Below are 24,414 nucleotides of genomic sequence, written 5' to 3' on the forward strand. Positions count from 1 at the left end.
TGCCACCCAAAGCTGAATGAGGGAACTTACTTGATTTTTCTCTTTGTTTCTTAGTAGTTATTTGGTATAATGCTTTTTTGTATTATCTTCTCTGGAGTACATGTGTAGGAATTGGGCTGCTCTGCTATCTTGCCTAGAAGTCTACCCACTTCAATGAAACTGGACTGCCCTCCAATGACAATCCCTTTGCCTCTGATCAATGGTCTTCAGCAACTGGAATGCATCTCCTTTTCCCCATTCTCTGCCTGTTGCAATATCTCTTGTAATATCTCACTGCCCACCCAGAAAGCCTTCCTGATTCCTCCAAGTGGAAGTAATCTCTGTGTCCTTGGACCTTTTACTTGACACTTCTATTATGCACTTACAGTCTAGTTTGTATTATAATCATCTGTACACTGGTCTTGTTTCCCTAACTAGATTATAACCTACCTTAAGGACAGGGCTTTATTTTTTTCATCTTTGTATCCCTGCCTTTGTTTAGCACCAAAGCAGAAAGGAGGAGGGAATAAGCAATTATATATCAGCTACCATGCTCCAAACACCATGCTAAGTGCTTTTTACAGTTGTCTCATTTGATCCTCACGACAACCCTGTAAGAAAGGTGCTATTATTATCCCCATTTTACAGTTGAGACTGAGGCAGAGATTAAGTGTCTTGCCCAGGATCACAAAATAGCTGAAGCTGAATTTGAACTCAGGTCTTCCTGAATCCATGCCCAGGGTTCCCTCGACTGTACCACAGTCACTTAGTTACCATTTTTGGCTGACTTGAACTCACCCTCAGATGGTTCAGGGTTTCTTATGCTGTAATGAACATGTTGAGTTTGAGATGTCAATGAGAAATCCAGTTCAAAATGTCCAGTATGCAACTGATAAAGTAGCTCAGGAAAGAGATTGGTATTGGATATATAGACCTGTAAGTTATATGCACAGTGTTGGTAATTAAATCCATGGGAGTTGATGAGGTTTCCGAGAGGGAGAGTCTAGAAGAAGAACCTGGTTGGAGAACATGTGGTCAGTGAGTCAACACACATTTATTAAGCACCTACTATGTGCCTGGCATTCCTCTAAGTGCTGGAGATCTAAAGAAAAGCAAAAACCAACCAACCAGACAAACAAAACCAGTCCCTGCTCTCAAGGAGCTCATAGAATAATTGGAGGCATGACGTGGGTGATGCCCAAAGACAGAGCCATCAGACAGGTAGGAGAACAAAGTGGGGTCATGAAAACCCAGAGAGGATAGAGTATCCAGTGAGAGAGGTGGTCAGTAATGATGAATGCAGCATATAGGCTGAAAGGATTACAGCTGAGAAATGATCAGATTCAACAATTGAGGAATCATCAGTAACTTTGGAGAGAGCAGTTCTATTTGAGTGGTGGGCTTAGAAACAGGTATAGGAAACTGACATTCTTCCTTACTTTTGAAGCTCTTTCCCAGCATATAATCCTTGAACAAGTTACTCGCCCTCTAACATTTAACTTTTTCTGAGGCAAGTGAAATGTAGGATATTTGTGATAAATGTAGGAAAAGAAAACAAGGCAGAGAAATTGTAACAAGAGGAGCTGTATTCTAAAGCTTATGGTCAGGGACAGTTGGAACTGACAGTAACAGCTAGAATGTTCCACTGAGATCGGGTCTAACTGCTTTTAAACCCTTCCAAGACCCAAAAGGCTAAGCACCATGTGATAGAGGGCTCATCCTTTCACCTTAAAAGTTATCTTGCAGTGTGATGGGGTGATTAAAAAGTCAAGACCCCTTAAGGTCCTCTTTCACGTAGGGCAAGTCACTTTCCATCTGTTATAAATATCCTGCCAGAGCTGAGAAGATAGATCAATCCTGTAGCATTTGAAAAGTCTTGAAAGCAAAGCACAGAAAAGCATAAAGATGGCTTCTTGAATGGCAGACAGACTGCTCAGCTCTCACATATCCCAGCAAAACCTTGAAGTTTGCACCATATGGAATACAGATCAAGAAATCAGATGAAAAATTAAAGTAACTACTTCTAGCCCAGAACTGCTTAAGAGATCAGCCAGAAGTGAGAGGACAATAGAAAAGGGCTAGCAAAGCCAGTGGTAGCCCAGGAGAGCCTCTCATCTCTCTCTTGCCTCCATTTCTGGCCCTCCAGACTTTGCTATCGTTCAGTTGCCTTCTCACCTTGGAAGTTCCTTCCACCCCTGTGGCCTTCTTACTCCTGGAAGATCCCTCTGCAGGTCCCTTCTTCCAGTGGCAAGTTCCGCTCAGAACTCCTTCCTAGGCCAGCCAGACCTTCATTCCTCTTCTGGTTCTGGTTCTCTAGACCTTGATACCATGCCCCTAAGAAGGTACCTCTCCCACTTTGCCATCCTCTGCTTTTAAGTTCCCTTTTATGAGCAATCTTCCCCCGTTAGAATGCAAGCCCCTAGAGGGCAGGGACTTTTCTTTTTGCTTGTATTTGTATCCCTGACTCCTAGCACAGGCACATCGTAGGCATTTAGTAAATGTTTGATGACTTACCACTAAAGACAGGACAGATATGTATAGCTTGCAAGACCCTATGTTCAGAGGCAGTAAAAGAGGAGAACTCTCCAAAAAAGGCCCAGGCTGGTCCAAAAACTAACCATGCCCTGGGAGCAGCAGCGGGCACCTACTAGGGTGGCACCATAGCTCTCATAACGGAACACCCCAGGCTCAGGGGCTCTGAGGTCCATTGTTCTGAAATGCCAGAAAAGGCCCTGAAGACACAGCAATTCTGAACCTCCAAGATCCAGGGGATTATAATCCCAGAAGACAGGTAAACATAGGAGGCCAGGGGACTCAGGGCCAATCACCCCTACCAAAAATTGAATAGGAGGTGGAACCTGGCCTTGGCACAAAGCCCCAGTTCAGGAACCAAAGCTGGAGAGATGAATAAATCAAAGAAAACACCAACCAATACTAAAAAATTTCAAATCTGGAAATATACTAAAATGAGAGTAACTATGTAACAATTATAAAAGTTATTAGTGGTGTCTGACTCTTCGTGACCCCATTTGGGGTTTTCTTGGCAAAGATACTGGAGTGGTTTGCCATTTCCTTCTCCAGATCAGGAATTCCTTCTACAGATGAGGAAACCGAGACAAATAGGGTTAAGTGACTTACCCAGGGTCCCATAGCTAGTGTCTGAGGCCAGATTTGAACTCAGGAAGATAAGTCTTCCTGACTCCAGGCCCAGCATTCTATCCACTGTGCCACCTACCTGCCCAATTACAAGAGACTCAAAAGAAAAAAATGGATTTTCCACAAGAACTATATGAATATCTAAAGAAAATTAAACAAGAAATATGAAATAAAAGCTTTTGAGGAAAGAATTAGGAGAGTAAGTAGCTTAGAAGAGAGTAAACCTTAGTTTAAAAAGTTTTAAAACCTTACCCAAGAAATAGAATCCTTGAAAACTAGATCAAAAAGATATCAATGACTCCATTAGACAGCAAGAAATCTTCACAAAATCAAGATTGAAAAAGTAGGAGAAAATGTAAGATATCTAATATTAAAAAAAAAAAAACTGACCTAGAAAACAGGTTAAGGAGGGATAATTTAAGAATCACTGGACTACTGAAAATCATGATTTAAAAAAAAAAAGTCCATGGACACTATATTTCAAGAAATCATAAATGAAAATTGCCCAGATCTTTTAGAATCACTTATTATCTCCTGATAGGTACTCCAAAAGGAAAAGTCTCAGGAATGTCATAGCCAAAACCTAGAGTTCTCATGTCAAAGACAAAATATTGTGAACATCAGAAAAAAGCAGTTCAAATACCAAGGGTTTATAGTCAAGATCACAGAAGAACTAGCAGCTTCTACAAGAAAATATCTTGGAATATAATATTTCAAAAGGCAAAAAATAAGATTCATAACCAAGAATCACCCTGCAAAGATGAATATAATTTTACAGTGGGAAAAAGTTTCTTTAATGGAATAGAGGACTTTGAAACATTCCTGATAAAAAGCCTAGAGCTGAGCAGAAACTCTGAAATAAAAATACAAGAGTCAAGAGAAATCTGAAAAGGTAAATTTATGAACAATTGAAAGGAGCTATACAGTGATGTGGTGCTAACATTCAGAAAGGAGGAGAAGAAACAAATATCCCTTTAGAACTTTAATGTATTCCAAAGATATTGAGAGAATTAAATAAGGAAAACACAGTTTGGGGTGGGAGTGGACTGATTCTACTCTGAGGACTTGAAAAGGGGAAAGAGAAAGGAAGGTAAAAGGAATATACTAGTAGAGAAAGGAATAAGGGGGTGGGACTTGCTACTTCTCATAATCGGGATGTGTGAGAACATATAAATATGGAGGAAGGGGTGGGGGAAATGAGCATCAGATGAACCTTTCATCTGCAATGGACATAGGAGGCTTGGGCATACATGTAGTTGGGCATTGAAATGTCAAACATAATAGGAGAAAAAAACAGGGATAGGGAAGACTGAGTTAAGAAGACAGTAAGAGGAAGAGGATGGTGGCAAGCAAAATGATCTGAGGATCCTAAAGTGGAGAGCAAAATGGGGATGGGGGGGTGGGGGCCGCAAGCAAAGAACTATAATGTGCCTCAGATTGCCTCTTGGACAACTGGGTAATGGCTGAACACATCGTGGTATGTGTATGCAATAGAACATCATTGCACAGTAAGAAATTACAAAAAAAGATGATTTCAGAGAAACTGGGTAGTTTGAACAGAGTGACGTGAGCAGAACCAGAACAATTTACACAAGGTCAGCAACATTGTTAAGAAAAACAACTTCGACAGACTTCAGAACTCTGATCAATGCCATGACCATGACCACATCCTTAGAAGCCCTCTGATGAAATATGTTACTCATCTCCTGACAGAGAGGAGATGGACACAAGGTGAAGAGACATACATTTTTGGATATGGCCAAAATGTATGGTTTCCTTTTGTTTTACTGTGCTTATTTGTTATAAAAGTTGGGGTGGGGGTGAGGAGCACCATAATTATACAATTACATAATTATAAAAGGGCCATTGGAAACAGTTTAAAAATGAGTGGGGAACAGAAATTCTGAAAGAAGTATGAGCAGGACAGTTTTGAAGGTAATATGTATAATTTATTATAAAAACTTTAAGAAAAGCAAGCAGAATAAAATATGGAGGCCCATAGTTTCATAGTCATCTATATTCTGCTATACATGAAAAAAATTATTTCAGTGTGTAAGTTCAGAATAAAAACATTTAAAAGGAAAGCAAAGCATAGTGATTATTTGCTTCCTAACTTTTATTTTATTCCAGTTGAGCACTTAGAGACTGGATGATCACTTGTCAGTGACACTGATAGTGATTCCTGTTCAGCTATGGATTGTCCTAGATTACCTCTGCCACCTTTTCTTTTACATTTTTACTGGCTTTCACTTAATTTTTTTTTCTTACTATGAACTTGACAAATTTCAAGAAATATCAACATTTTCTTATATAAAAAGAGAGTTGCCTATGACAAAGTGAATCTCTATTATGCGCAGCTTGTCTTTTTGTAAACATAGTAGTTCCAACACTGCTTTTTGGTGATACCTCTGGACTTTTCTTTTTTGGGGGCTATTTAAAAATGTTTCATTGGTGTCTTTTTTTAATCATTACCACTAACAGCCTCCTCACACTGCCCCTCATAAAAAGCCTTCCCTTGTAACAAATTAGCTAAGCAAAACAAATCCACATTAGCTACTCCTAAAATTTTGTCTCATTCTGAACTTCTAGCACTTTTTTCCATCATAATAATTTTCCTCAGACCCCTTACTGTTCCATGTAACAAGGACAAAGTCAAAGATAATTGACCAATACAGCAATTGTGTCTGCACCTACCACATACTGTATCCATAATGATATGATTCCTGGGTTCAAACTGGGTCATTGCATTTAGTTTGACTTGTCTTTTTGTCTAGTTTTAAAATACATATTATTGTAATTATTTCATATTATTTCTCCTGGTTATTTCATTATCAGTTCATACATATTTTTCCCATGTTCTGAATCCCTCATATTTCTTTTCTTATAATACAACAATATTTTATCACATTCACATATTTCAATTCAACCATCTCCCAGTTAATAAACACACACTTTGCTTTTCAATTTTTTGGTACCAAAAAAGTGTTGTTATATTTTGGTATGTGTAAGTCCTTTAAGGTTTTGACTTCTTTGGGGTGCATACCCCATAGTGGGGATGACAGTCAAAGCATATGGATTAGTAACTTTTTTCAAATCTAAATTGTTTTCTGGGAACAGTTGGGCTGAATCACAACTCCATTATTTGTGTGGCTAAATTTCTTCGGTCCTTTTGTTGTTTCGGTAGTGTTTGACTCTTTGTGATCCCATTTCAGTTTTTTTGCATTGGAGTGGTTTGCCCAGGTCACATACCTACTGTCTTGAGGATAGATTTGAACTCATGAAGATGAATTTTTCTGACTACCAGGCATAATGTTCTATCTACTGCACTATTTAGCTTTCCTTTTAGAATGGGCTTGTTTCCTTCTATCAACTTTGCCAGTTTGATGGGTGTGGGGTAAAACTTTCAATTTTTTTTACGTACTAATTATCAGTGATTTGGAGTATTTTCCCACGTGGTTATTTTTCATTTCTTTTTTTTTTTTTTTTGGTTTTTGTTAGGTAAAGGGGTTAAGTGACTTGCCCAGGGTCACACTGCTAGTAAGTGTTATGTGCCTGAGGCCGGATCTGAACTCAGGTACTCCTGATTCCAAGGCTGGAGCTCTATCCACTTCACCACCTAGCTTCCCCTATTTCTCATTTGTTTTGAAAACCTTTGCCCACTTATCTACTGGTAAATGGTTCTTGGTTCTATTTGAGTCAGTTCTCCATGTATCTTAGAAACCAGACTTATCAGATGTTTAATGCAGATTTTTCTCATGCTATGTCATTCTAAATGTTGGTTTGTTCATACAAAACCTTTTTAATTTTAAGCACTTAAAAGTTTTTTCCTTATCTTCATGTCTTAATTTATCAATTTTACCCCTAGCTACAGTTCTCTTAATTTTTTAATGACATGACCTAATGATATTTAGGTAGTATGTGGTATACAATGCTGGTCTATTTTTAGTCCAACTGTTTCTCAGTTTTCCCAGCAGTTCCCACTGAAAGGGATTCCTTCTTCCAGTAGTTTGTGATCTTAGGTTTCTCACAGGGCTATTGTATTTATTTCTAGGTCTTGTTTGTCAAGTCTGTCTGGGACAGACCTTGTATAAGGTCTTTTCCAACTCTGAAATTCTGTGATTGTACATTTAAAGCCAAATTTATTTGCAGGGTCTAATTTTATTTGTAAGAAAAACAAATTAGAGGCCAAATCCAAAAAATAAAAGATATTTACAGAGGAAGAATGGGTCAGTGTATATATAGTACCAAACTAGCAACTAAAAGTCTCCTCCTGCATGTGTGGGGAACCTTCAGCCTTGAGGCCACATGTGGCCCTCTAGGTCCTTAAGTGCAGTCCTTTGAATCCATTCAGTCAATCCATGGCCTCAAGGCTGCAGGTTCCCCACTTGTCTAGGCACTTGTGGCACCTTGCCACCAACTAAAGCACTTTTGGCTGCAATTCAAATTAAATGGGAATGCTGGTTACTACAGACAAACCAACCAACCCATCAATCAGGTAATTTAAGGTCTATTTTGTGTTATTGGAATTATTTTGTGCTAATAGTTGTTTAATCTTTATCATCATTATAATGATCTTAGAATGTTTATTATTCTCATCTACATGCCTTTATTCAAACTATCCATTCTCTCCTTTCAAAATGTCTTCCCTGACCAATTTCTATCTCTTGTTTAAATAAAACACGTTCTAGTTTCTTCAGTGTATATTAATATCTTCCATCTTTAAATTCCTATTGTATTTATTGTCTTTACTACACAAATTGTACTCAATCATGTAATATCTTAAATTTGTTTCATGTCCCCTCACCCAGGAGGTACCCACTAAATGTCTGAATTAAATGTGCACACATTGTTTCCTCAACTATAGTATAAACTCATTGAGAGGAATGACCTTCGTCTTCTGTACTCCTGCTTGCCTTATGATACCTAGCACAGGCCTGTAAACATCTGTTTACTTGTGAATTTTAAGGAATAAATATGATTGGCAATAAACTAGCAAAAAGAATCTGTCTAAATTGGAGCATATGGCTTTTGTTCAAAACAGTGGGAATGAGTTAGCTCCTGAGACTTTCCTTCTCAAATCCTAATCTGAGCTCAGAAAAATGACACATTCCTTGAATTACAGGAAAAATTTTCTCTTAGTGTCTTGAAACAGCTTTATTTCCACGTGACTCCTGATAGCTATAAACTTAACTAGGGGCTAAGCGTTTTTATGTGACCCTTTGCTTTCTTTAACTTACCTCCAAAGGACTCCTCAGAAGTCCATTACGTAAAGACATTATTTATTTACTACTAAATACTTTCAACCAATCTTTTAATGGTACAAAATTATTCCAATCATTGAAGGAAAAGATACCAAATAATTACATAAAAACAAACAGCCAAAGCTTTCAACAAATACAAGTGCAGAAAAATTGTTAAGTTTTATAAATATACTGAAACAAAAAAAAATGAGCTTAGGAAAGCTGAGGCTATTACTATAACACAATTTATTCTTCCTTTGAAGCTGTTCATAAGCAATTACTATCATACAAAAGACAGAACTCTACTATTTAGGGCTACAGAAACTAAACCTCCCCTCCCCCAATAAAAATATGAGACTCATGGAACAGGTGGGGATAACATATAGCAAGATGATACTGTGAATGATGTTAGAGCAGTTTTCTAAGGAGCCCATAGAGAAAGTGAACTTGAATGGTGATATTCATGGCAAATGAGCTTTGTGTCTTTGTATAAAATTTTAAAAAATGAAATCTGATTTCTGCAGAGAGAAAACCACTTGGCCTTTTAAATTAACCTCTGTTTTATAACTAAAAAGTAATCAAATGAAGATTACATGTGGAATATATAAGACTTTAACCTGGCCTTAGAAGCAAAAACTCAATTCTAGGGGAGGATAGTAAAAACAAAATGTAATGTTAATTAGTTTCTTCTTAACAATGAAAAGAAATCATTTAAAAGAACACAATCAGTATTTCACTAAAGGCATGGATAGAAAAGGAGTCATTTACTTTTGAGCCTAAATTTGTACACTTCATAATCTAATATCATTCATTTTATAATGGAAGATTAGATTTTTAGCATGGAGTTCAGACTTTTGCTATTACCACCTGTTCCAGAATTGAGAAGAAGTTATGAATGTGACATGTAGTCAAATGAAGAGCAAAGGTGATTTAACAAAAAGATGGTAATCTTGTCATGAAGCAATCTTCAGCAAAATGGAAAAAGGCCAACAGCCTAGGCTAAGACAAGGGAACCAACCTATTACTCTATCATTTAAGTACCACAAATTAATATTTACACAATCCCAAGTGAAAATGAATTTTCACTAGAATACACTTTAAATAGTCAAGAAAATTGATACTACCAGCAGACACTATACAAAAACAATTAGAGGAAGCCAGTCCCTCTGGGAAAGATTGACCCATTTTAATAATTGTGGGCTCACTGTTCTCCCTTTTGGAAGTAATATTCCTGAAATGGAAAAAAAATGAGTTTGATAGTTTTTAGCACTGTCGCTATGTTGGGAAATGCAATTTTTCCATATTAGAAACAAGATGTCAGGCAGAAGCCAGAATATATGGAGACAGCAGAAGATAATATTCTCTGTGATGATTTTCCTTCTTATGTCCAATAGGTTGCTCATCTTAGCTCAGAAATTCCACCACAGTTTAAAGACATTTTTCCCTAGGTATCCAATTGCCTTAGCATAAAGCAGTATACCATTCTCTTGGTAGTGAATCTAAGAAAGAGACGCTAATAAAGAGGTGAACATATGATCCCTGACTATATAGTTTAAATATAAAAATAATATGATTAGCAAGATCTCTATCAAGTTTGCTTCCAATACACCAAAGAGAGCCAAAGCTGAACAGCAGGTGGTGGGAAAAAATTTGATCATTATAGTTGTTCTAGTGGTGGTTCTAGTGATGAAGATGAGGGTCTTGGAGGAGATCTTGGTAAATGTACTTGACTGCTGTCTTCAGGTAACTGTTATCCAGTGGCACATTAGACAAAATGGCAGCAATTTTATCTTGGCTGGGAAATACAAAAAGAGAAATCAGTTTTTCTGAAAACTCATTCTCAATTCAAGGGATTAATTTTTAATGGAGCATTAGAAGTCACAAATGGGTAGTCAGTTGGGTAAAAATGAAGTGTCTAACCACTAGAAGAATTATTGGCACTTTCTGGCAGGGATATATCTGGGGGTCTGTCATCTCTTAGTTCATTAGGGCTAAGCTTAAGGAATGGATAAGATTCACTTCATCTCAGAGTCTGACTTGGCTCGTCATCAACAGCTGAGAGGTTGGGCTAATACAATAAGTACACACTTCTCAGATTCTGCAGCATGTGCCAACAGTTCAGTTTCTAGAGCCGAGATTGGTGGCTCTAGATTTTACGGGAATCTGACTTCATGGACATGTAGAATTCTTCCAAATACATACCAGACTCCCCACCAGAGATATTAGAGTGAGAAAAAGTTCAGACTCTACCAGTCTAGCTCAGCTTCATGAAGGACACTAGTATGGGGTCTTCAAAAAGAGTGAAAGGGATGCAAGAGAGAATTTGGAGTGGTTGGGAAATATAAAACTATACTTCACCTAGCAGGCAAAAATATGTAAAATATGCAACTCTAAGCCCTGGAGCCCAACAGCACCTCACTAAAAAACGAGTTATTGGGGGCATCATCATATGTAACCACAGTGTAGATAATAGCAGGTCTTAAAAGATGCAACACTTCAAAATTAAATTAGAGATGGGCAAAGAAGCCATTTGCCATGAGGCAATGTGCCAAGATAAGCTCCCAGCTCACTTCCACATTGCCTCAATGGATCAATTTCAGGGTTTTCCAAGTGAAATGCTGGGAATTTAGCAACAGAGCCCTATCATATTTCCCCCTTTGTTTTACTCACTCAATGTTCCCAATGAGGTTCTGAATGGTGAAAGATAATGGGACAGATGGATAATGGGCTGAAAGAGTCAGTGTCAATTCAAACTTTGCAAAAGCAGCAGAGCTGGAGAATAAGAGCTTCACTCTGTAAAAGACAAGACCCACACAGATCCCATCACATTAGCTATTCTGGTCTAATCTTAAAGATTTGAGAAATCACAAGTATTTCTTTATTTTTACAATCATTTTAAATTTTCAGTAGTAATCTCTGATCTTAATAATGAGTTTTCAGAGATTGTTTCCACAGAAGGCCCTAATCTTGACTGAATGAGGAAAAGTGAAATTAGAAGAGGACAAGATTTAGTGAGGACATTATCACTGTCAAGTAACTGAAAGTTGTCCTGTAGAAAATAGATTTGTAAGTGTTTGCTTATATTTAAAAGGTAGAACTAGTAATAGTGAAAGCATAAGAGAGGCAGAATTTTGTTTAAAAAAAAAAAAAGGAAATTACAGTACTAGCAATTAATTAGAACTCTCTACAAGTGAAGGAAATGGTGAGCTCTTCATCCCTGGAGGCTTTCTTGGAGAAGCTGTTATAAAAGGAATTCCTGCTCAAGTAAGGTGTGGACTAAGATACCTCTGATTTCTCTCCTAACTCGGAGATTCTGTGAATCTAACAAAAGACAAAATCGGTCACTAATTTTGCAATATTTTTATAGTAGTGCCTTAGATTTTTATATTGCCTTTTCCCCTGATTAGCTTTTTATATTCATGTTTTATTGTGTAGTATCTGTCCTTACATCATTCTGGTAAGATAGCCTGGTATGACAATGTGAGAACCAAGACCCAGAAATGATTCCCCTCTTCAATCCACACAGCCACCAAATAGATCTTCCTAAAACACAGATCTGGTCATGCTACCCTCTTACCCAGAAATCTTCAGTGGTTCCCTATTGCCTCTAAGGCAAAATACAAAATCCTCAGTCTGGCATATAAAGCCCTCCACAATCTGGCTCCCACCCACCTTTCCATTATAATTTCATATTATTCATCATTCATGCATATTCTTTTCTAGTCAAATTGGCTTCCTAGCTGCTTATGTACACAACATGACATCTCCCATCTCCATGCCTTTACATGCTCCCTCATTGCCTAGAATACATTCCCCTTTAAAATCCTAGCTTCTTTTAAAGCACAACTCCTGTATCGGGCCTTTCCTGATCCCCCAGCTGTTAGTGTTCTCTCCCTCTTGAAATGACTTTGTGCAACTTTGTAGAGATTTCTATTTACTTATCTGTGTATATAATGTATCCTCCCAGAAGAGGTAACTTTCTCAAAGGCAGAGACTATCTTTTTTTTGGTGTCTGCATCCCCAGTACCTTACAAAGAGTAGATAACTTAACAAATGCTAGCTAAACTGAATTAGGTTAATATGGGCTCCCGGTCATACCGCTGTCAAATGGTGACTATGTTCCTGGAACTACCACTCAGGTCCAGTGCTCCATTCATTCCCTCTCCCGGCCTAAGCCCTAGTTAGAGGTCTTACCCAAAGTGCCATAGTTAGGACTAAGCAATATTTGCCAGTGACATTTGACAGGCCTAAAAAACAACATGAGAGAAGAGGAAAGGGAGAAGAAATAGGGCATGGAAAAGTAGAAAAGGAAAGGAGGAAAGAGAGAGTAAGGGGGAAGAGAAAGAAAATAGTGGATAGAAACAATAGTGCCTCATGCTAAAGATGTCAAAAAATTGCCTGTTGAGATATACAGGACAAAGATACAGTAAAGTACTTGGCTATGCTTCTCTCCATTTCATTAGTAAAATGAACTGGTAGATGTACAATGTTTTCTTCTCTGAAGGGACTTGAAAGAACAGAAGGCAGAACATCTGCAACAGGGTTAGTATTGTGACTATTCTTTTAACAACAGCAAAACATATTCTAAAGTCACTCCAACGGAATGACTTCATCTAGTTTGGAAGGAGATGGTATTCTTAGAGAAGACTGATTTCAAGAAATTACTGAATCACTGTTAAGTTAGCTACAAACAAAACAGAAACATAAAACTAAGGTGAAAAAAGATTTATGATACTTTCTTCATTTTTTGTTTAACTGTGATGCAGTACACATACAACCTGAGAGTTAAGTGTACTGTGATGGGCAGAGAAATAGTGCAAGCATATCCCATGTTCCTAGTGACACTGGCTTCCTTGCTGTTCCTCCCACATGACACTCTACTTCTCAATTCTTTGAATGTCCACTAGTGATCCCCTCTGCCTGGAATGTTCTCCCCATCTCCACCTCCTGGCTTCCTTCAAGTTTCAGCTCAAATCCCACCTTCTGCAAGAGGCCTTTACTGGTTCTCCTCAACGCTAGAGCCTTCCCTCTGTAATCACTTCCAGTATACTTGTGTGTAGCTTCTATGTATAGAGTTGTTTACATGTTGTCTCCCCAAATTAGGATGTGAGTTTCCCAAGTGATGGAACTGTTTTTGCCTTCTTTGTATTCCTAACACTTAAACATAGTGCCCGGCACAGTAAACACATAATAAATGCTTGTTGATTTTACTTGTTCATAGCAGCCATGGTACCTTAGCCTACAATGGGTCTCTACACTCTCTTGCTTGTTGACCTCATTGTCTTCCATAGCCTTGTCATCTTTATAAAGATGATGCCAAAATCTCTATACATCGCTCTAGTTTCTCCTGAGTGTAAGTCCGGCTTCAATCAATTGCCTATTGACCATTTAAAATGGGATGTCCCATAGGCATCCCAAATGCAACATATTCAAACAGAACTTGTTATCTTTTCCCCAAAACCCACTCTTCTCTTTGGAATCAACACAGAGTAGGCACTGAATATTTACTAAATAGAATCTCTAGTTTCCTTCAAGAGTCAGTTCAAATGCCAGTTGGCCTTATATCTATCTTGTGTATACCTACACGTTATTTCCCCTGATATATAAGCTCCTTTACAACAGGGACTATTTCTTTTCTTTGTACCTGGATAGCCTAGCACAGTGACTGGAACATAGTAGGCACCAAATAAATGTTTGCTGATTGACTAGGGTTCCTTGGGGCTATGACTGGCAAATTAAACAATTGCATTTATGATTCAAAATAGTACCAAAGGAAATAGAGGTAGTGCCCTGGGGTGGTGATAAAATAGGATAGAATCAGGAGGCTTAAAGCATAGTAATTTAATTATTTCAGGCTTATGCAGGTAATACTCATAATAGTATACCCAGTGGCATTGCCTTATAAGAGCTAAATGTAAGCATACTTTGGATGCACAATCAACATTAAAATCAATAATAATAACTATAGTAGGTTTCTCTAATAACTACTTACTCAGTATTATTCACATCTATGTTCATGAGGTTATAATTTGGTCCCCATCTATTTAGAAATTCAATCTCTTCTCCCAGAAGTCTGCAACGACTTACTACCAATGAAATCTCTTGTAGCATCTGGAGAAACAGCAAGATAAATGAGACTGTAAATAATTTTTTACCCTTAGTGACTTTTCTCCATGGAGTTCAAAGCCCCTGAACAAGATGGACTACTATTTCAGAAGTTCCAATTCTGTATCCAGTTTTAGGTCAGCCTTTAGAGGCAGATGAAACTACTTATTTTTCCTGGGATTTTGCAATTAGACTTTACCTTAGGCACATGATGCTGTGTTATGCATTTATTCTTCCATGATCCCTGATCCTCAATGAACTGAAAAATGAGTCTGTGCACTAACAGTGATGATGGGGGAGCTTTATTTTCTGCAAAAATAAATAGAATTATTTTTCATGTTTCACATAAATTTGTTCTTTATAGATGACTAGATAGCAATCTCAAAAAGCTCTGTGAAAATGAGTGTCCCTTCATTCTGATTTTTAGTCATGTGAAAGAAACACTTGATAACTGTTGATTTGGATAATGTAGGACATACTTATGTAAGATTTAACTGTAAAAATCTCAAAACCAATCACTCCTTGGGACTAATCATAAGAAAGTTATTTTATTTAAAGTTCTAAGACCCACAATGATGATCTCTATACGGTGATTCAAACACAGAAATTTCAAATTGTATTAATTTTGCAACAGCCCTTGAGGCACAGACCTCAAGGAGTAATGTATACTTGAAAGTTTCTAACTTTCGAAACAAATGTTTAAAGTCATACCATGCAGCAGAGTTTCAAAGTTTATGTCAACAATCTTTCTGCAAGTTTTGCTCAGGAAAGGAAGACCATCTAGGAAAAGTCAGAAGAAAATGTCAATTCCTAACTCTTTTACTACCTTTAAATCACTTGTGCAGCATAATCTCAACTACATAAAATAAGTAGCTTTGCAGAGAGAAGTTTGATTAGCTAGCTGAATTAACCTATTAAGTGCCAAAGTTTTTAAAACTTTGATGGACCTGGATTATCCCAGCAAAATCACAGGTTTAGTCCTTACCAAAATAACTACCAGATTAAACAATATGATTTCAGCTTTTACTTTTTCTCCAGATTTTTGGTCGAGTATGTTTACAGAAGAGATTTTAAAAAAAAAATTGAGGGAAATCTAACATATACCATATGCTTCTTAGAATATACTGAAAAAAAAATACTGAAAATAATTTAACCTTTTCTTAATTGTTCAAGGGCATTATTATTAATATTCAATTACTGAGACATAATAAAGATTTAGCTGTAAATGATATAAGAACACAGAGGCAAACTGGTGCTGACTACATAAGTGTTCATGGCTCTTACCTTATTGATAAAGACCCATATACCATCTTATTCTTATTTTTTAACCAATGTCTTCTTGGGGAACACCTTTTATTTTTACATCACATGCATTCCTGCATATATCCCTTTTCCTATCCAGCTAGGTATCTCATTAAAAAAAGAATGAGAAAAAAAGTAATTTAGAAAAAAAAACCCAAAATGTTGACCATGACTAACAGCATATACAATATTCTACACTCACAGTCCTTCACCTGTGCGATAAAGGAAGGTGGGTACAATTTTTCAGCTCTTCTCTGGGACCAAGTTTGGTATTTTAATCAAATAGCATGCTATTTCAATTTGTTATTTTGTTATGTTTCAATTTATTATTATTATTATTCAATTTATTATTATTATTATTATGTGGTTGCAGTCACTGTGTTTACTATGTTCCTGGTTCTGCTTACTTCACTCTGCATCAGTTCATACAAAATTTTCCAAGCTTCTCTGAATTCTTTATAATAATTATTTCTTATGGTACAATGTTATTCTATTATATTCATGTACCATACTTTATTTAGCTATCCCCCCACCCATTGGCATCGATTTTCAATTCTTTGTTACCAATAAAAAGTGCCAGTTTATTTTTAGGTATAGTAAAAGATATTCATTACCTCCTGAGAATGTAATATAGTTGCCTTTTTGCAAAATTACTCAGCAAAGGCGGAGGTTTTCTCTGAAGTATTTTTTGTGCCCTCTAGAAAATCATCTTACTTTAGCTTTCAGCTGACTTGTCAGCACCATTCAAAACATTATTAATGACTTTTACACAGTGGACTATAAGCATCTGTCATCTACATCTAATGTATGCTAAGTTTGCTGGTGGGAAGTTTGCTTCACTATTTAAGAAAATTCTGCTAAGGTAGTTGACAAGAACATATTATGCTCCAAAAGGTCTGCAAATCTTTCATCATCTATATCACTATCAATAGATAATGCTTCTTAAGACATTATATAAGCCAAAATCTTCTACTAGGTTTTTTTTTAATGCTTGACATTGAACAAGATTCTGGGCACAAGTAACATGCAATTTTGGTATTATGAGATTGTGAATGACTGACATTTTATAGGATTTTTTGCTTTGCAAAGTAATTTATATACATACATATAAATAATCTCATTTAAGCCTAATAACCCTGTGACTTGGATGTTTTTCAATTTTGCAGAAGAGGAAACTGAGGCTCTGGTCACAGACACTGTGAGTACCAGAGAAGGATTCTAACACAAATTTCTGCCTCTATGTCCAGAATTCTATACACACTGCCTCTTAAAAGTCTCAAAATACATGCAAGGTGGATCAATGTTTTCAAGAAATCTCAGCACAGTACAATAAACAAAGCACAAATACAAGTGGTATGTCTTGGGCAAGTCATGTAACTTCTCTGAGCCTTAGTTTCCTCATCTGTAAAATGAAGGAACTGAGATAGAGAATTTCACTAAAATACTATAATTCTTTTACAAAACATTTCACATCTGAATTAATATCCTGGTTTATCACCCTGGTTGAACCAGGGAAGCAATGTCAGGACCAAGTCACAATATGGGAAAATTATTCCTTAACACCAACCTGGTTTCCTTAGGTGAGACTTAACATTGCCTAGCAATAGAACTTAGGTAAGTCTATGTTTCTGAAGTTAATTTTTTCTGAAAATATTAGAAGATGATAGAATCAGAATTTCTCTCCTCTCTAAATCCCCTGCCCTGGTGGTAGAACTGTGAAGTGATTCAGTCATTTTGGAAAGCAATTTGAAACTATACAGAAAAAATCACTAAATTATGCATATGCTTGGATTCAGTACATAATTACTGAACACCAGACCAAAGAAATGAAAGAAAGGAACCAAATGCACAAAAAATTTATAATAACACTTTTTTTCTTAGCAAAGAAATGGAAACAAAGTGATGCCCATCAAAGTGACTGAACAAATTATGACATATTAATTTAATGGTATATTATAAACTGTAAGAAGGTCTAAGGGTTAGCTCTAGAAAAAACCTTGGAGGTCTTATATTAATTGAAACAGAGTGAAATAAATGGAACCAGGAGAACAATTTATACAATGACTACAATGTTGTAAAGGAAAAAACTGAAAGACTTAAGAGCTGCAATGACGAAATATGACTACAGAAAACTGGTGATGATAAATGTTTTTTACCTCAGCAGAATGGGGAGGGGCTAAAGGTGCAGAAGGATACACACATTTTCAGACACAGTTAATGTGTGCATTTGGACTGTATATAATTATTTATTGTGGGGGAAAGGGGGTGCTTTTATTTCGTGAAGGGTAGGGAAAGTGTTAAGAGTGTGTGAAAGTAATAATAATCATACAAAACAAAGAATATCAACAAAACATTAAGAAAAAACATAGCAGAGAAAAGAAGTCCAGGAGACAATATAGACAAGCAGAGCAGTGTTGGAAATACTGTTTTAAATTTGATACAATATATACTTTAAAAAAAAAAATGAGAAATCCAAGCTGTATGCAATCATGTCACATGAAGTACCTTTTCTGTTTTTGTTTTTGTTTTTTTTTTTTGGGTGAGGCAATGGAGTGAAATGACTTGCCCAGGGTCACACAGTTAGTAAGAGTCAAGTGTCTGAGGCCAGATTTGAACTCAGATCTTCTTGAATCCAGGGCCAGTACTCTATCTACTGCACCATCTAGCTACTCCCTTTTCTGTTCTTTTTACAAGAAAATGTTCAAATTTATTGATATTTATCAAGTTCATAGCAATAGAAAAAGTTTAAAAAAAAGATAGAATCAAACAATTTCTTTGTCCATCCATGCATTAGTTTCTACTTTGTAAGCAACAGGTAAACACCTGTGAAAGTTCTAGAATGATGACATTTTCAATCAACAAATGTTTTATTTTATGTGAGCCTGCAGCATCAGCACATGTTGCTACCATATTGCTTTTTATTCCTTTCCATATTTAAAATTAAGATTTGAATCCTGAATGAATTTAATCATGGGGTTTTATGATGTATTCCTCCTCACATATAAATGGTTGTAAAATAAAATCAGATTGCTTTTGCTACTTACCCACAGGCTCTCCAAAGGTGATGGTGAGCTCTATTGAGTCATAAAGGAAAGTGAATACAGCCTGGCTATCACTCCATTCAATGATCTCCCACTCTGAGCAGCTAGAGTTTACCAAAAAAAAAAAAAAAAAAAAAAATCAAACTAACAGTTTCAGGAATAATTTTTCTTTAAATGAACCTGAAATTTCATTGGTAGAGGGAACTTCCAATAAGGAAACTTCCTCTAGCAATGCAGTTAAGCACATGTTCTGTTACTTACAGCCTAAGAAAGGGCTTCCTGGAGCACTGAGAGAAAAGGTAAGTGATTTGGCCAGGTTCCTAGGGTCACAGGTGGGCTGTAAGCATAGGTCTCTGTGATTCTGAGGTGGCTATTTACTGTTATGCTGCCTCTCTTTTCTTTGAGATGAAAATAACCAAATCACATCTAATCCCACAAAAAAAGTATCAGGTGTACTCTTTCTTCTGGGCAAGTGACACAGGATATTTAAAATCAAGTACTGTGATGCTACAGTCTTAGGATGTTGAAAGAAAGAAGAGCAAAAGTTTTCACTGGCTCCCTATTCTTTCTTTCAAAATTTTTATTCATTTTGAACTCAAATACAAAAACACAAAAAACAAAACAAAATCCCACATCATTTCCATGTACATAGCACAACATGAAAAGGGGATTCAATATGAAACCATGAATCTCCATTTCACAGTTTACTTTAAAAAACAAAAACAAAACAACATAATATATACTACACATTGTTTTCAAAGCTACCCTGCTTTTCTGTGCTTCTTTCTGAGTTTTCTTTAGTTTTCTGCTGTGTACTTTTTTTTCCCCTCCCTCAGACCTTACACTAGAAAAGGCCACCATTAAGACACATATGTGTGTGTGCATATGTAAAGTCATACTATAGATATTTCTATTTATCAGTTCTCTGGATATGGGTAGAATCTTCCTTCATAGGTCCTTTGTAGTTGATCTGAGTATTTAAAATACTCAAAATAACTTAATTGTTTACATTTATTCTTTGAATAATATTGCTGTTACTGTATATACAATGTTCTCTTGGTTCTGCTCATTTCACTCTTCGTTATTTAATGCAAGTCTTTCCATGTTTTTCTAAAGCTCCCTATTATTTCTAGAATTAAATACAAATTTCCTCATCCTGGCATGTAAAACTCCCCTAGTCAGCCTCCAAGCCACCTTTCCAGGCTTGTTTCGCATGACTCTGATGCATTCTACATTCCAGGCAAACCAGACAAGGTTCTCCAAATTCAGCAGTGAGGTCTGCATACCCTATGCCTCTGCTGAGAACATTCCTCTCCCTGCCTCTCAGAATCTTTATCTTTCCATAAGGTTCAGCTAAGGTGCCTCCACCTATCTTTCTGTTGTTAAGTGCTTGCTCCCTCTTAAACTACCTTGGATTTAATTAGGTATTTAATTAGGTATTTACATGCATCCCCACTATGGAATGCAAGTTCCTCAAAGGAAGGGACTACATAATTTTTTATCTGTGTATCCCTAGTACCTACCACAATGACATGAATGGATGCATGAAAAGCCTTTATCAAGTGCTTACTATCTATTCAACAGCAGGGATACCACTATAAATGCAAACAAAGTCCCTGCCTTAAAGGAATTCATGGGGAAATGGTGGCCAGGGAAGGGGCACTTTCATCTGGAAAGTTACAGGGAAGGTGAATGGGGCCAGAGGACATAGTCTGACACATCCCATCTGGATATAAGTGCAGAGTTGATTTGATCATGGCTCTTGGTTCCAGAAAATGGAAGGGGGAGTGTGAGGAAGGGGCAGTGAAGCAAGAGAAACACTTAATAAGTGTTTGTTGAATTTAATTAAAGAGATGAGATGTTTTTCCATACTTGAATTTTTCCAGGCACTCCTTAGTTCTACTTGCTTCTCTTCTTAGACTGTTTATTTGGGCAAGTGCCTGCTGCCTCTCTATCTCCACTTCTGATATATTCCTGCAGAAAAAAAAAATCAGATATTCAGGGAAAGATAGTATAAACTTTAGTATAAACTCCAGAATCTATCAATAGATGTGGACTATGGGACAAGAAGAGAAATACTTAGTCTTCACAATTTTCCTCCTCATGAAGTTTAAAAGTCTGGTGAATGTCCTTGTTAATAGCCTTGAATCTTTAAAGATTGTTTTGACAGAGAGGTTTTGGTCTGTTTTAGGACAGATCCAGAATAATACTGTATGTAAGGCCAGTTTCAAAAAATGTCATCAACTGAATGAAGTGATCCTCTGGAATGATTTTAGAAGAAAACAGAAGCTCTGAAACAGGAAGAGTTAATAAGACCCATACCCCCAAATTGGTCTGGAACTAAACCAGTTTCTGGAGGCAGGGTGCCATTTGTTTGATGGAGTTTGGCACTATACTGGCAAACACAAAAATTGAAGGCTTACCTCTTGAGTTCCTCTTCTTCAGCTTGTAACTGTTCTAATTCTGACAGAGAGAGAGAGAGAGAGAGAGAGAGAGAGAATATTATATTCCTAATGAACACATTTTCTATTAACACCTCTTAGGAAATAAGAGAATTGTCCAGAGATTTTCTACCACACACACACACAAGAAAATCATTTTATTGAAAATCCCAGGTGACTACCTCTGTTCAACTAGGGTGTGCATATCTACTAATCTACATCTACTTATCTCAGAGAAGTACTGTGATAAAAGTATTTTTTAAGCTGTAAATGTGCTACATAAAATGAGTCACTTTAATCATAAAGTGATTATTATTACATAAAATTATGCACCGAGAAAACTTTTCTCAGTTAAAATATTGTCATGTTAATTGGCGTAGTTACCCTTCTCTGTAGCTAACATTTCAGAATCCCACTCTGCCATAGGGATATCTTCTTCATTCTTGTCCAGATTCTTAATTTCTAAAGGAGAAAACATGCATTAGAGTAACTCCATCAATAAGCATTTACCGTAACATTTAATGTAAAATAAGCATTTACATAACAACCACAGATGTTGAGAATCAATGTCTTTTTTTTTCTTTTTCTTTCTTTAGGCAACTGGGGTTAAGTGACTTGCCCAGGGTCACACAGCTAGTGTCAAGTGCTTGGTCTGAGGCCGGATTTGAACTCAGGTCCTCCTGACTTCAGGGCCAGTGCTCTATCCACTGCGCCACCTAGCTGCCCCAAGAATCAATGTCTTAAAAGAGAGAACTAGCAGAAGAATGGTATCTCTGTTACACACAAAGTACATAAGAACTATCTTTCCTCTAGAATCAAAACACAGGATAAAGATGCTAATGAAGAATAATATTAGAAAAAGTCAAATGTTATTTTAAGCTGTATAGCAGTAAAATAAGATTTTCCCAAGGGCCTATTGAGGTATCTGAGATATAGCTAGCGTTTTTTTGGGGTAATGTTGTTCTGGACAATATCAATAAGCAGTAAATTTAATATATTAAAACCAATCTCCTCTGTAACCAACTTCACTGGAACAGAGTAGCTGTTTCTCTGTTCCTGGTGAATCTGTCCTATGCTTTCATCAGTAGAGAGTGGCCTCTCTAGCCAAGTAGAAAATGGTGCAGAGCACAGCTAAGATGGTGGAGTAAAGGCAGGGATTCACGTGAGCTCTCCACCAAACCCCTCCAAATGCCTTTAAATAATTACTCTAAACAAATTCTAAAGCAGTAGAACCCACAAAAAGATGGAGTGAAACAATTTTCCAGCCCAAGACAATTTAGAAGGTCAGCAGGATAGGTCTGTTGCACCAGGGTGAGACAGAACTGCAATCCAAGTAGGCCGTGCCAGTGCAGACTGGGCTTCAGCAAACCAGGAGTAGGCCTTGGGGCAATTGAATCAGTGAAACTAGTAGTAGTTTCCAGACCTCTCAGCCTACAAACAAAAAGGGGAAGGGACAATAGGTCAGGAGATTTACAGGGGTCACTTTGCTGGCCAGACTCTGTTGCATTGCTTATACTTGGATCTGGGTCATAGTTCTGGGTCTTAGTCCCAGTGTAAGGATGAGCACTAGCATAGCAGGGCTTGTGGTTGAAGGGAGCAGGGACTCTGGTCACTGTACCAGGATTAAAAAGAGTGCTTGTGGTTGCTCACAAACCAGTGCAGAGGTGTGCCTCTGCCTAGATCATTGAAGAGCCAAAAACTTACAGGTTCCTATAATTACCTCTGAAAACAGTTGCACAAAAAACCTGATGCTTGGGATAGTGCCCTCTCGACTTGGGAAGCAGAGCCCCACTTTTTAACATAGAGTTAAAAGTCAAGAAATAGACTGGAAAATGAATAAACAACAGAAAAAAATTCTGACCATAGAAAGTTACTATGGTGACAAAGAAGATCAAAACACAATTAGAAGGGGTAGTTAGGGGGTACAGTGGATACAGCCCCAGCCTTGGAGTTAGAAGGACCTGAGTTCAAATCTGGCCTCAGACACTTGATACTTACTAGCTGTGTGACCCTGAACAAGTCACTTAACCCTGACTGCCTCACCAAAAAACAAAAACAAAAACAAAACAAAACAAAACACAATTAGAAGAAGACAAGAAAGTCAAAATTCCTGCATCCAAAGCCTCAAAGAAAAATGTGAATCAGTCTCAGGCCATGGAAGAGCTCAAAAAGGATTTTAAAAATCAAGTAAGAGAGGAAGAGGAAAAATTGGGAAGAGAAATGAGAGTGATGCAAGAAAATAATGAAAAAAAAGTCAACAGCTTGGTAAAGGAGGCACCAAAAAATACCGAAGAATATAACACCTTAAAAAACAGAATAGGCCAAATTTATAGAAATAAGAGCTATTCCTCAATTGACAAATGGTCAAAGGACATGAACAGGCAGTTTTCAAAGTAATCAAAGTTATTCATAGTCATATGAAAAAATGCTCTAAATCACTATTGATAAGAGAAATGCAAATTGAAACAACTCTGAACTACTACCTCACACCTGTCAGATTGGCTAATATAACAGAAAAGGAAAATGACAAATGTTAGAGGGGATATGGGAAAATTAAAACAGTAATGTACTTTGGTGAAATTATATAGTGATTCAAGCATTCTGGAAAGCAATTTGGAACTTTGCCTGAAGGGCTATAAAACCATGCATATCCTTTGACCAAGCAATATCACTTATAGGTCTATATCCTAAAGAGAAAAAACAAAAAGTAAAAGGACCTATGTGTATAAAAATATTTAGCTCTTTTAGTGGTGGCAAAGAACTGGAAATTCAGGGGATGTCCATTAATTGGGGAATGACTGAACAAGTTTTGTATATGATTGTGATGGAATACTATTGTGCTATAAGAAGTGATGAGGGGGCAGCTAGGTGGCACAGTGGATAGAGCACTGGCCCTGGAGTCAGGAAGACCTGAGTTAAATGCAGCCTCAGACACTTGATACTTATTAGCTGTATGACCCTGGGCAAGTCACTTAACCCCAATTGCTCTCCCCCCTCCAAAAAAAAAAAGAAGTGATGAGCAGGAAGCTCTCAGAAAAGCCTGGAAAGACTTAGATGAACTGTTGCAAAATGAAATAAGCAGAACCAGGAGAACACTGCATACAGTAACAGCAATACTGTATGATGATCTACTACAAATAACTTAGCTAT

The 24,414-nt window shown here is 37.0% G+C and overlaps 1 protein-coding gene across 1 annotated transcript in view; it reads right to left on the bottom strand.

Annotated features, from left to right (window-relative positions):
- Window positions 1–8,518: 8,518 nt before the first annotated feature.
- Window positions 8,519–24,414, bottom strand: part of KNL1 (kinetochore scaffold 1) — a 108,457-nt gene continuing 92,561 nt past the window's right edge. Inside the window, 9 exon segments of the mRNA XM_027870199.1 lie at window positions 8,519–10,170; window positions 11,046–11,168; window positions 14,368–14,486; window positions 14,680–14,789; window positions 15,192–15,260; window positions 18,827–18,927; window positions 20,696–20,797; window positions 21,247–21,286; window positions 21,649–21,726. Coding sequence (XP_027726000.1) covers window positions 10,056–10,170; window positions 11,046–11,168; window positions 14,368–14,486; window positions 14,680–14,789; window positions 15,192–15,260; window positions 18,827–18,927; window positions 20,696–20,797; window positions 21,247–21,286; window positions 21,649–21,726 — 857 coding nt within the window. The 3' untranslated portion in view covers window positions 8,519–10,055.

The sequence above is a fragment of the Vombatus ursinus genome, unplaced genomic scaffold (genome assembly GCF_900497805.2).
Source record: "Vombatus ursinus unplaced genomic scaffold, bare-nosed wombat genome assembly UNPS02014794.1, whole genome shotgun sequence".
Lineage (NCBI taxonomy): Eukaryota > Metazoa > Chordata > Mammalia > Diprotodontia > Vombatidae > Vombatus > Vombatus ursinus.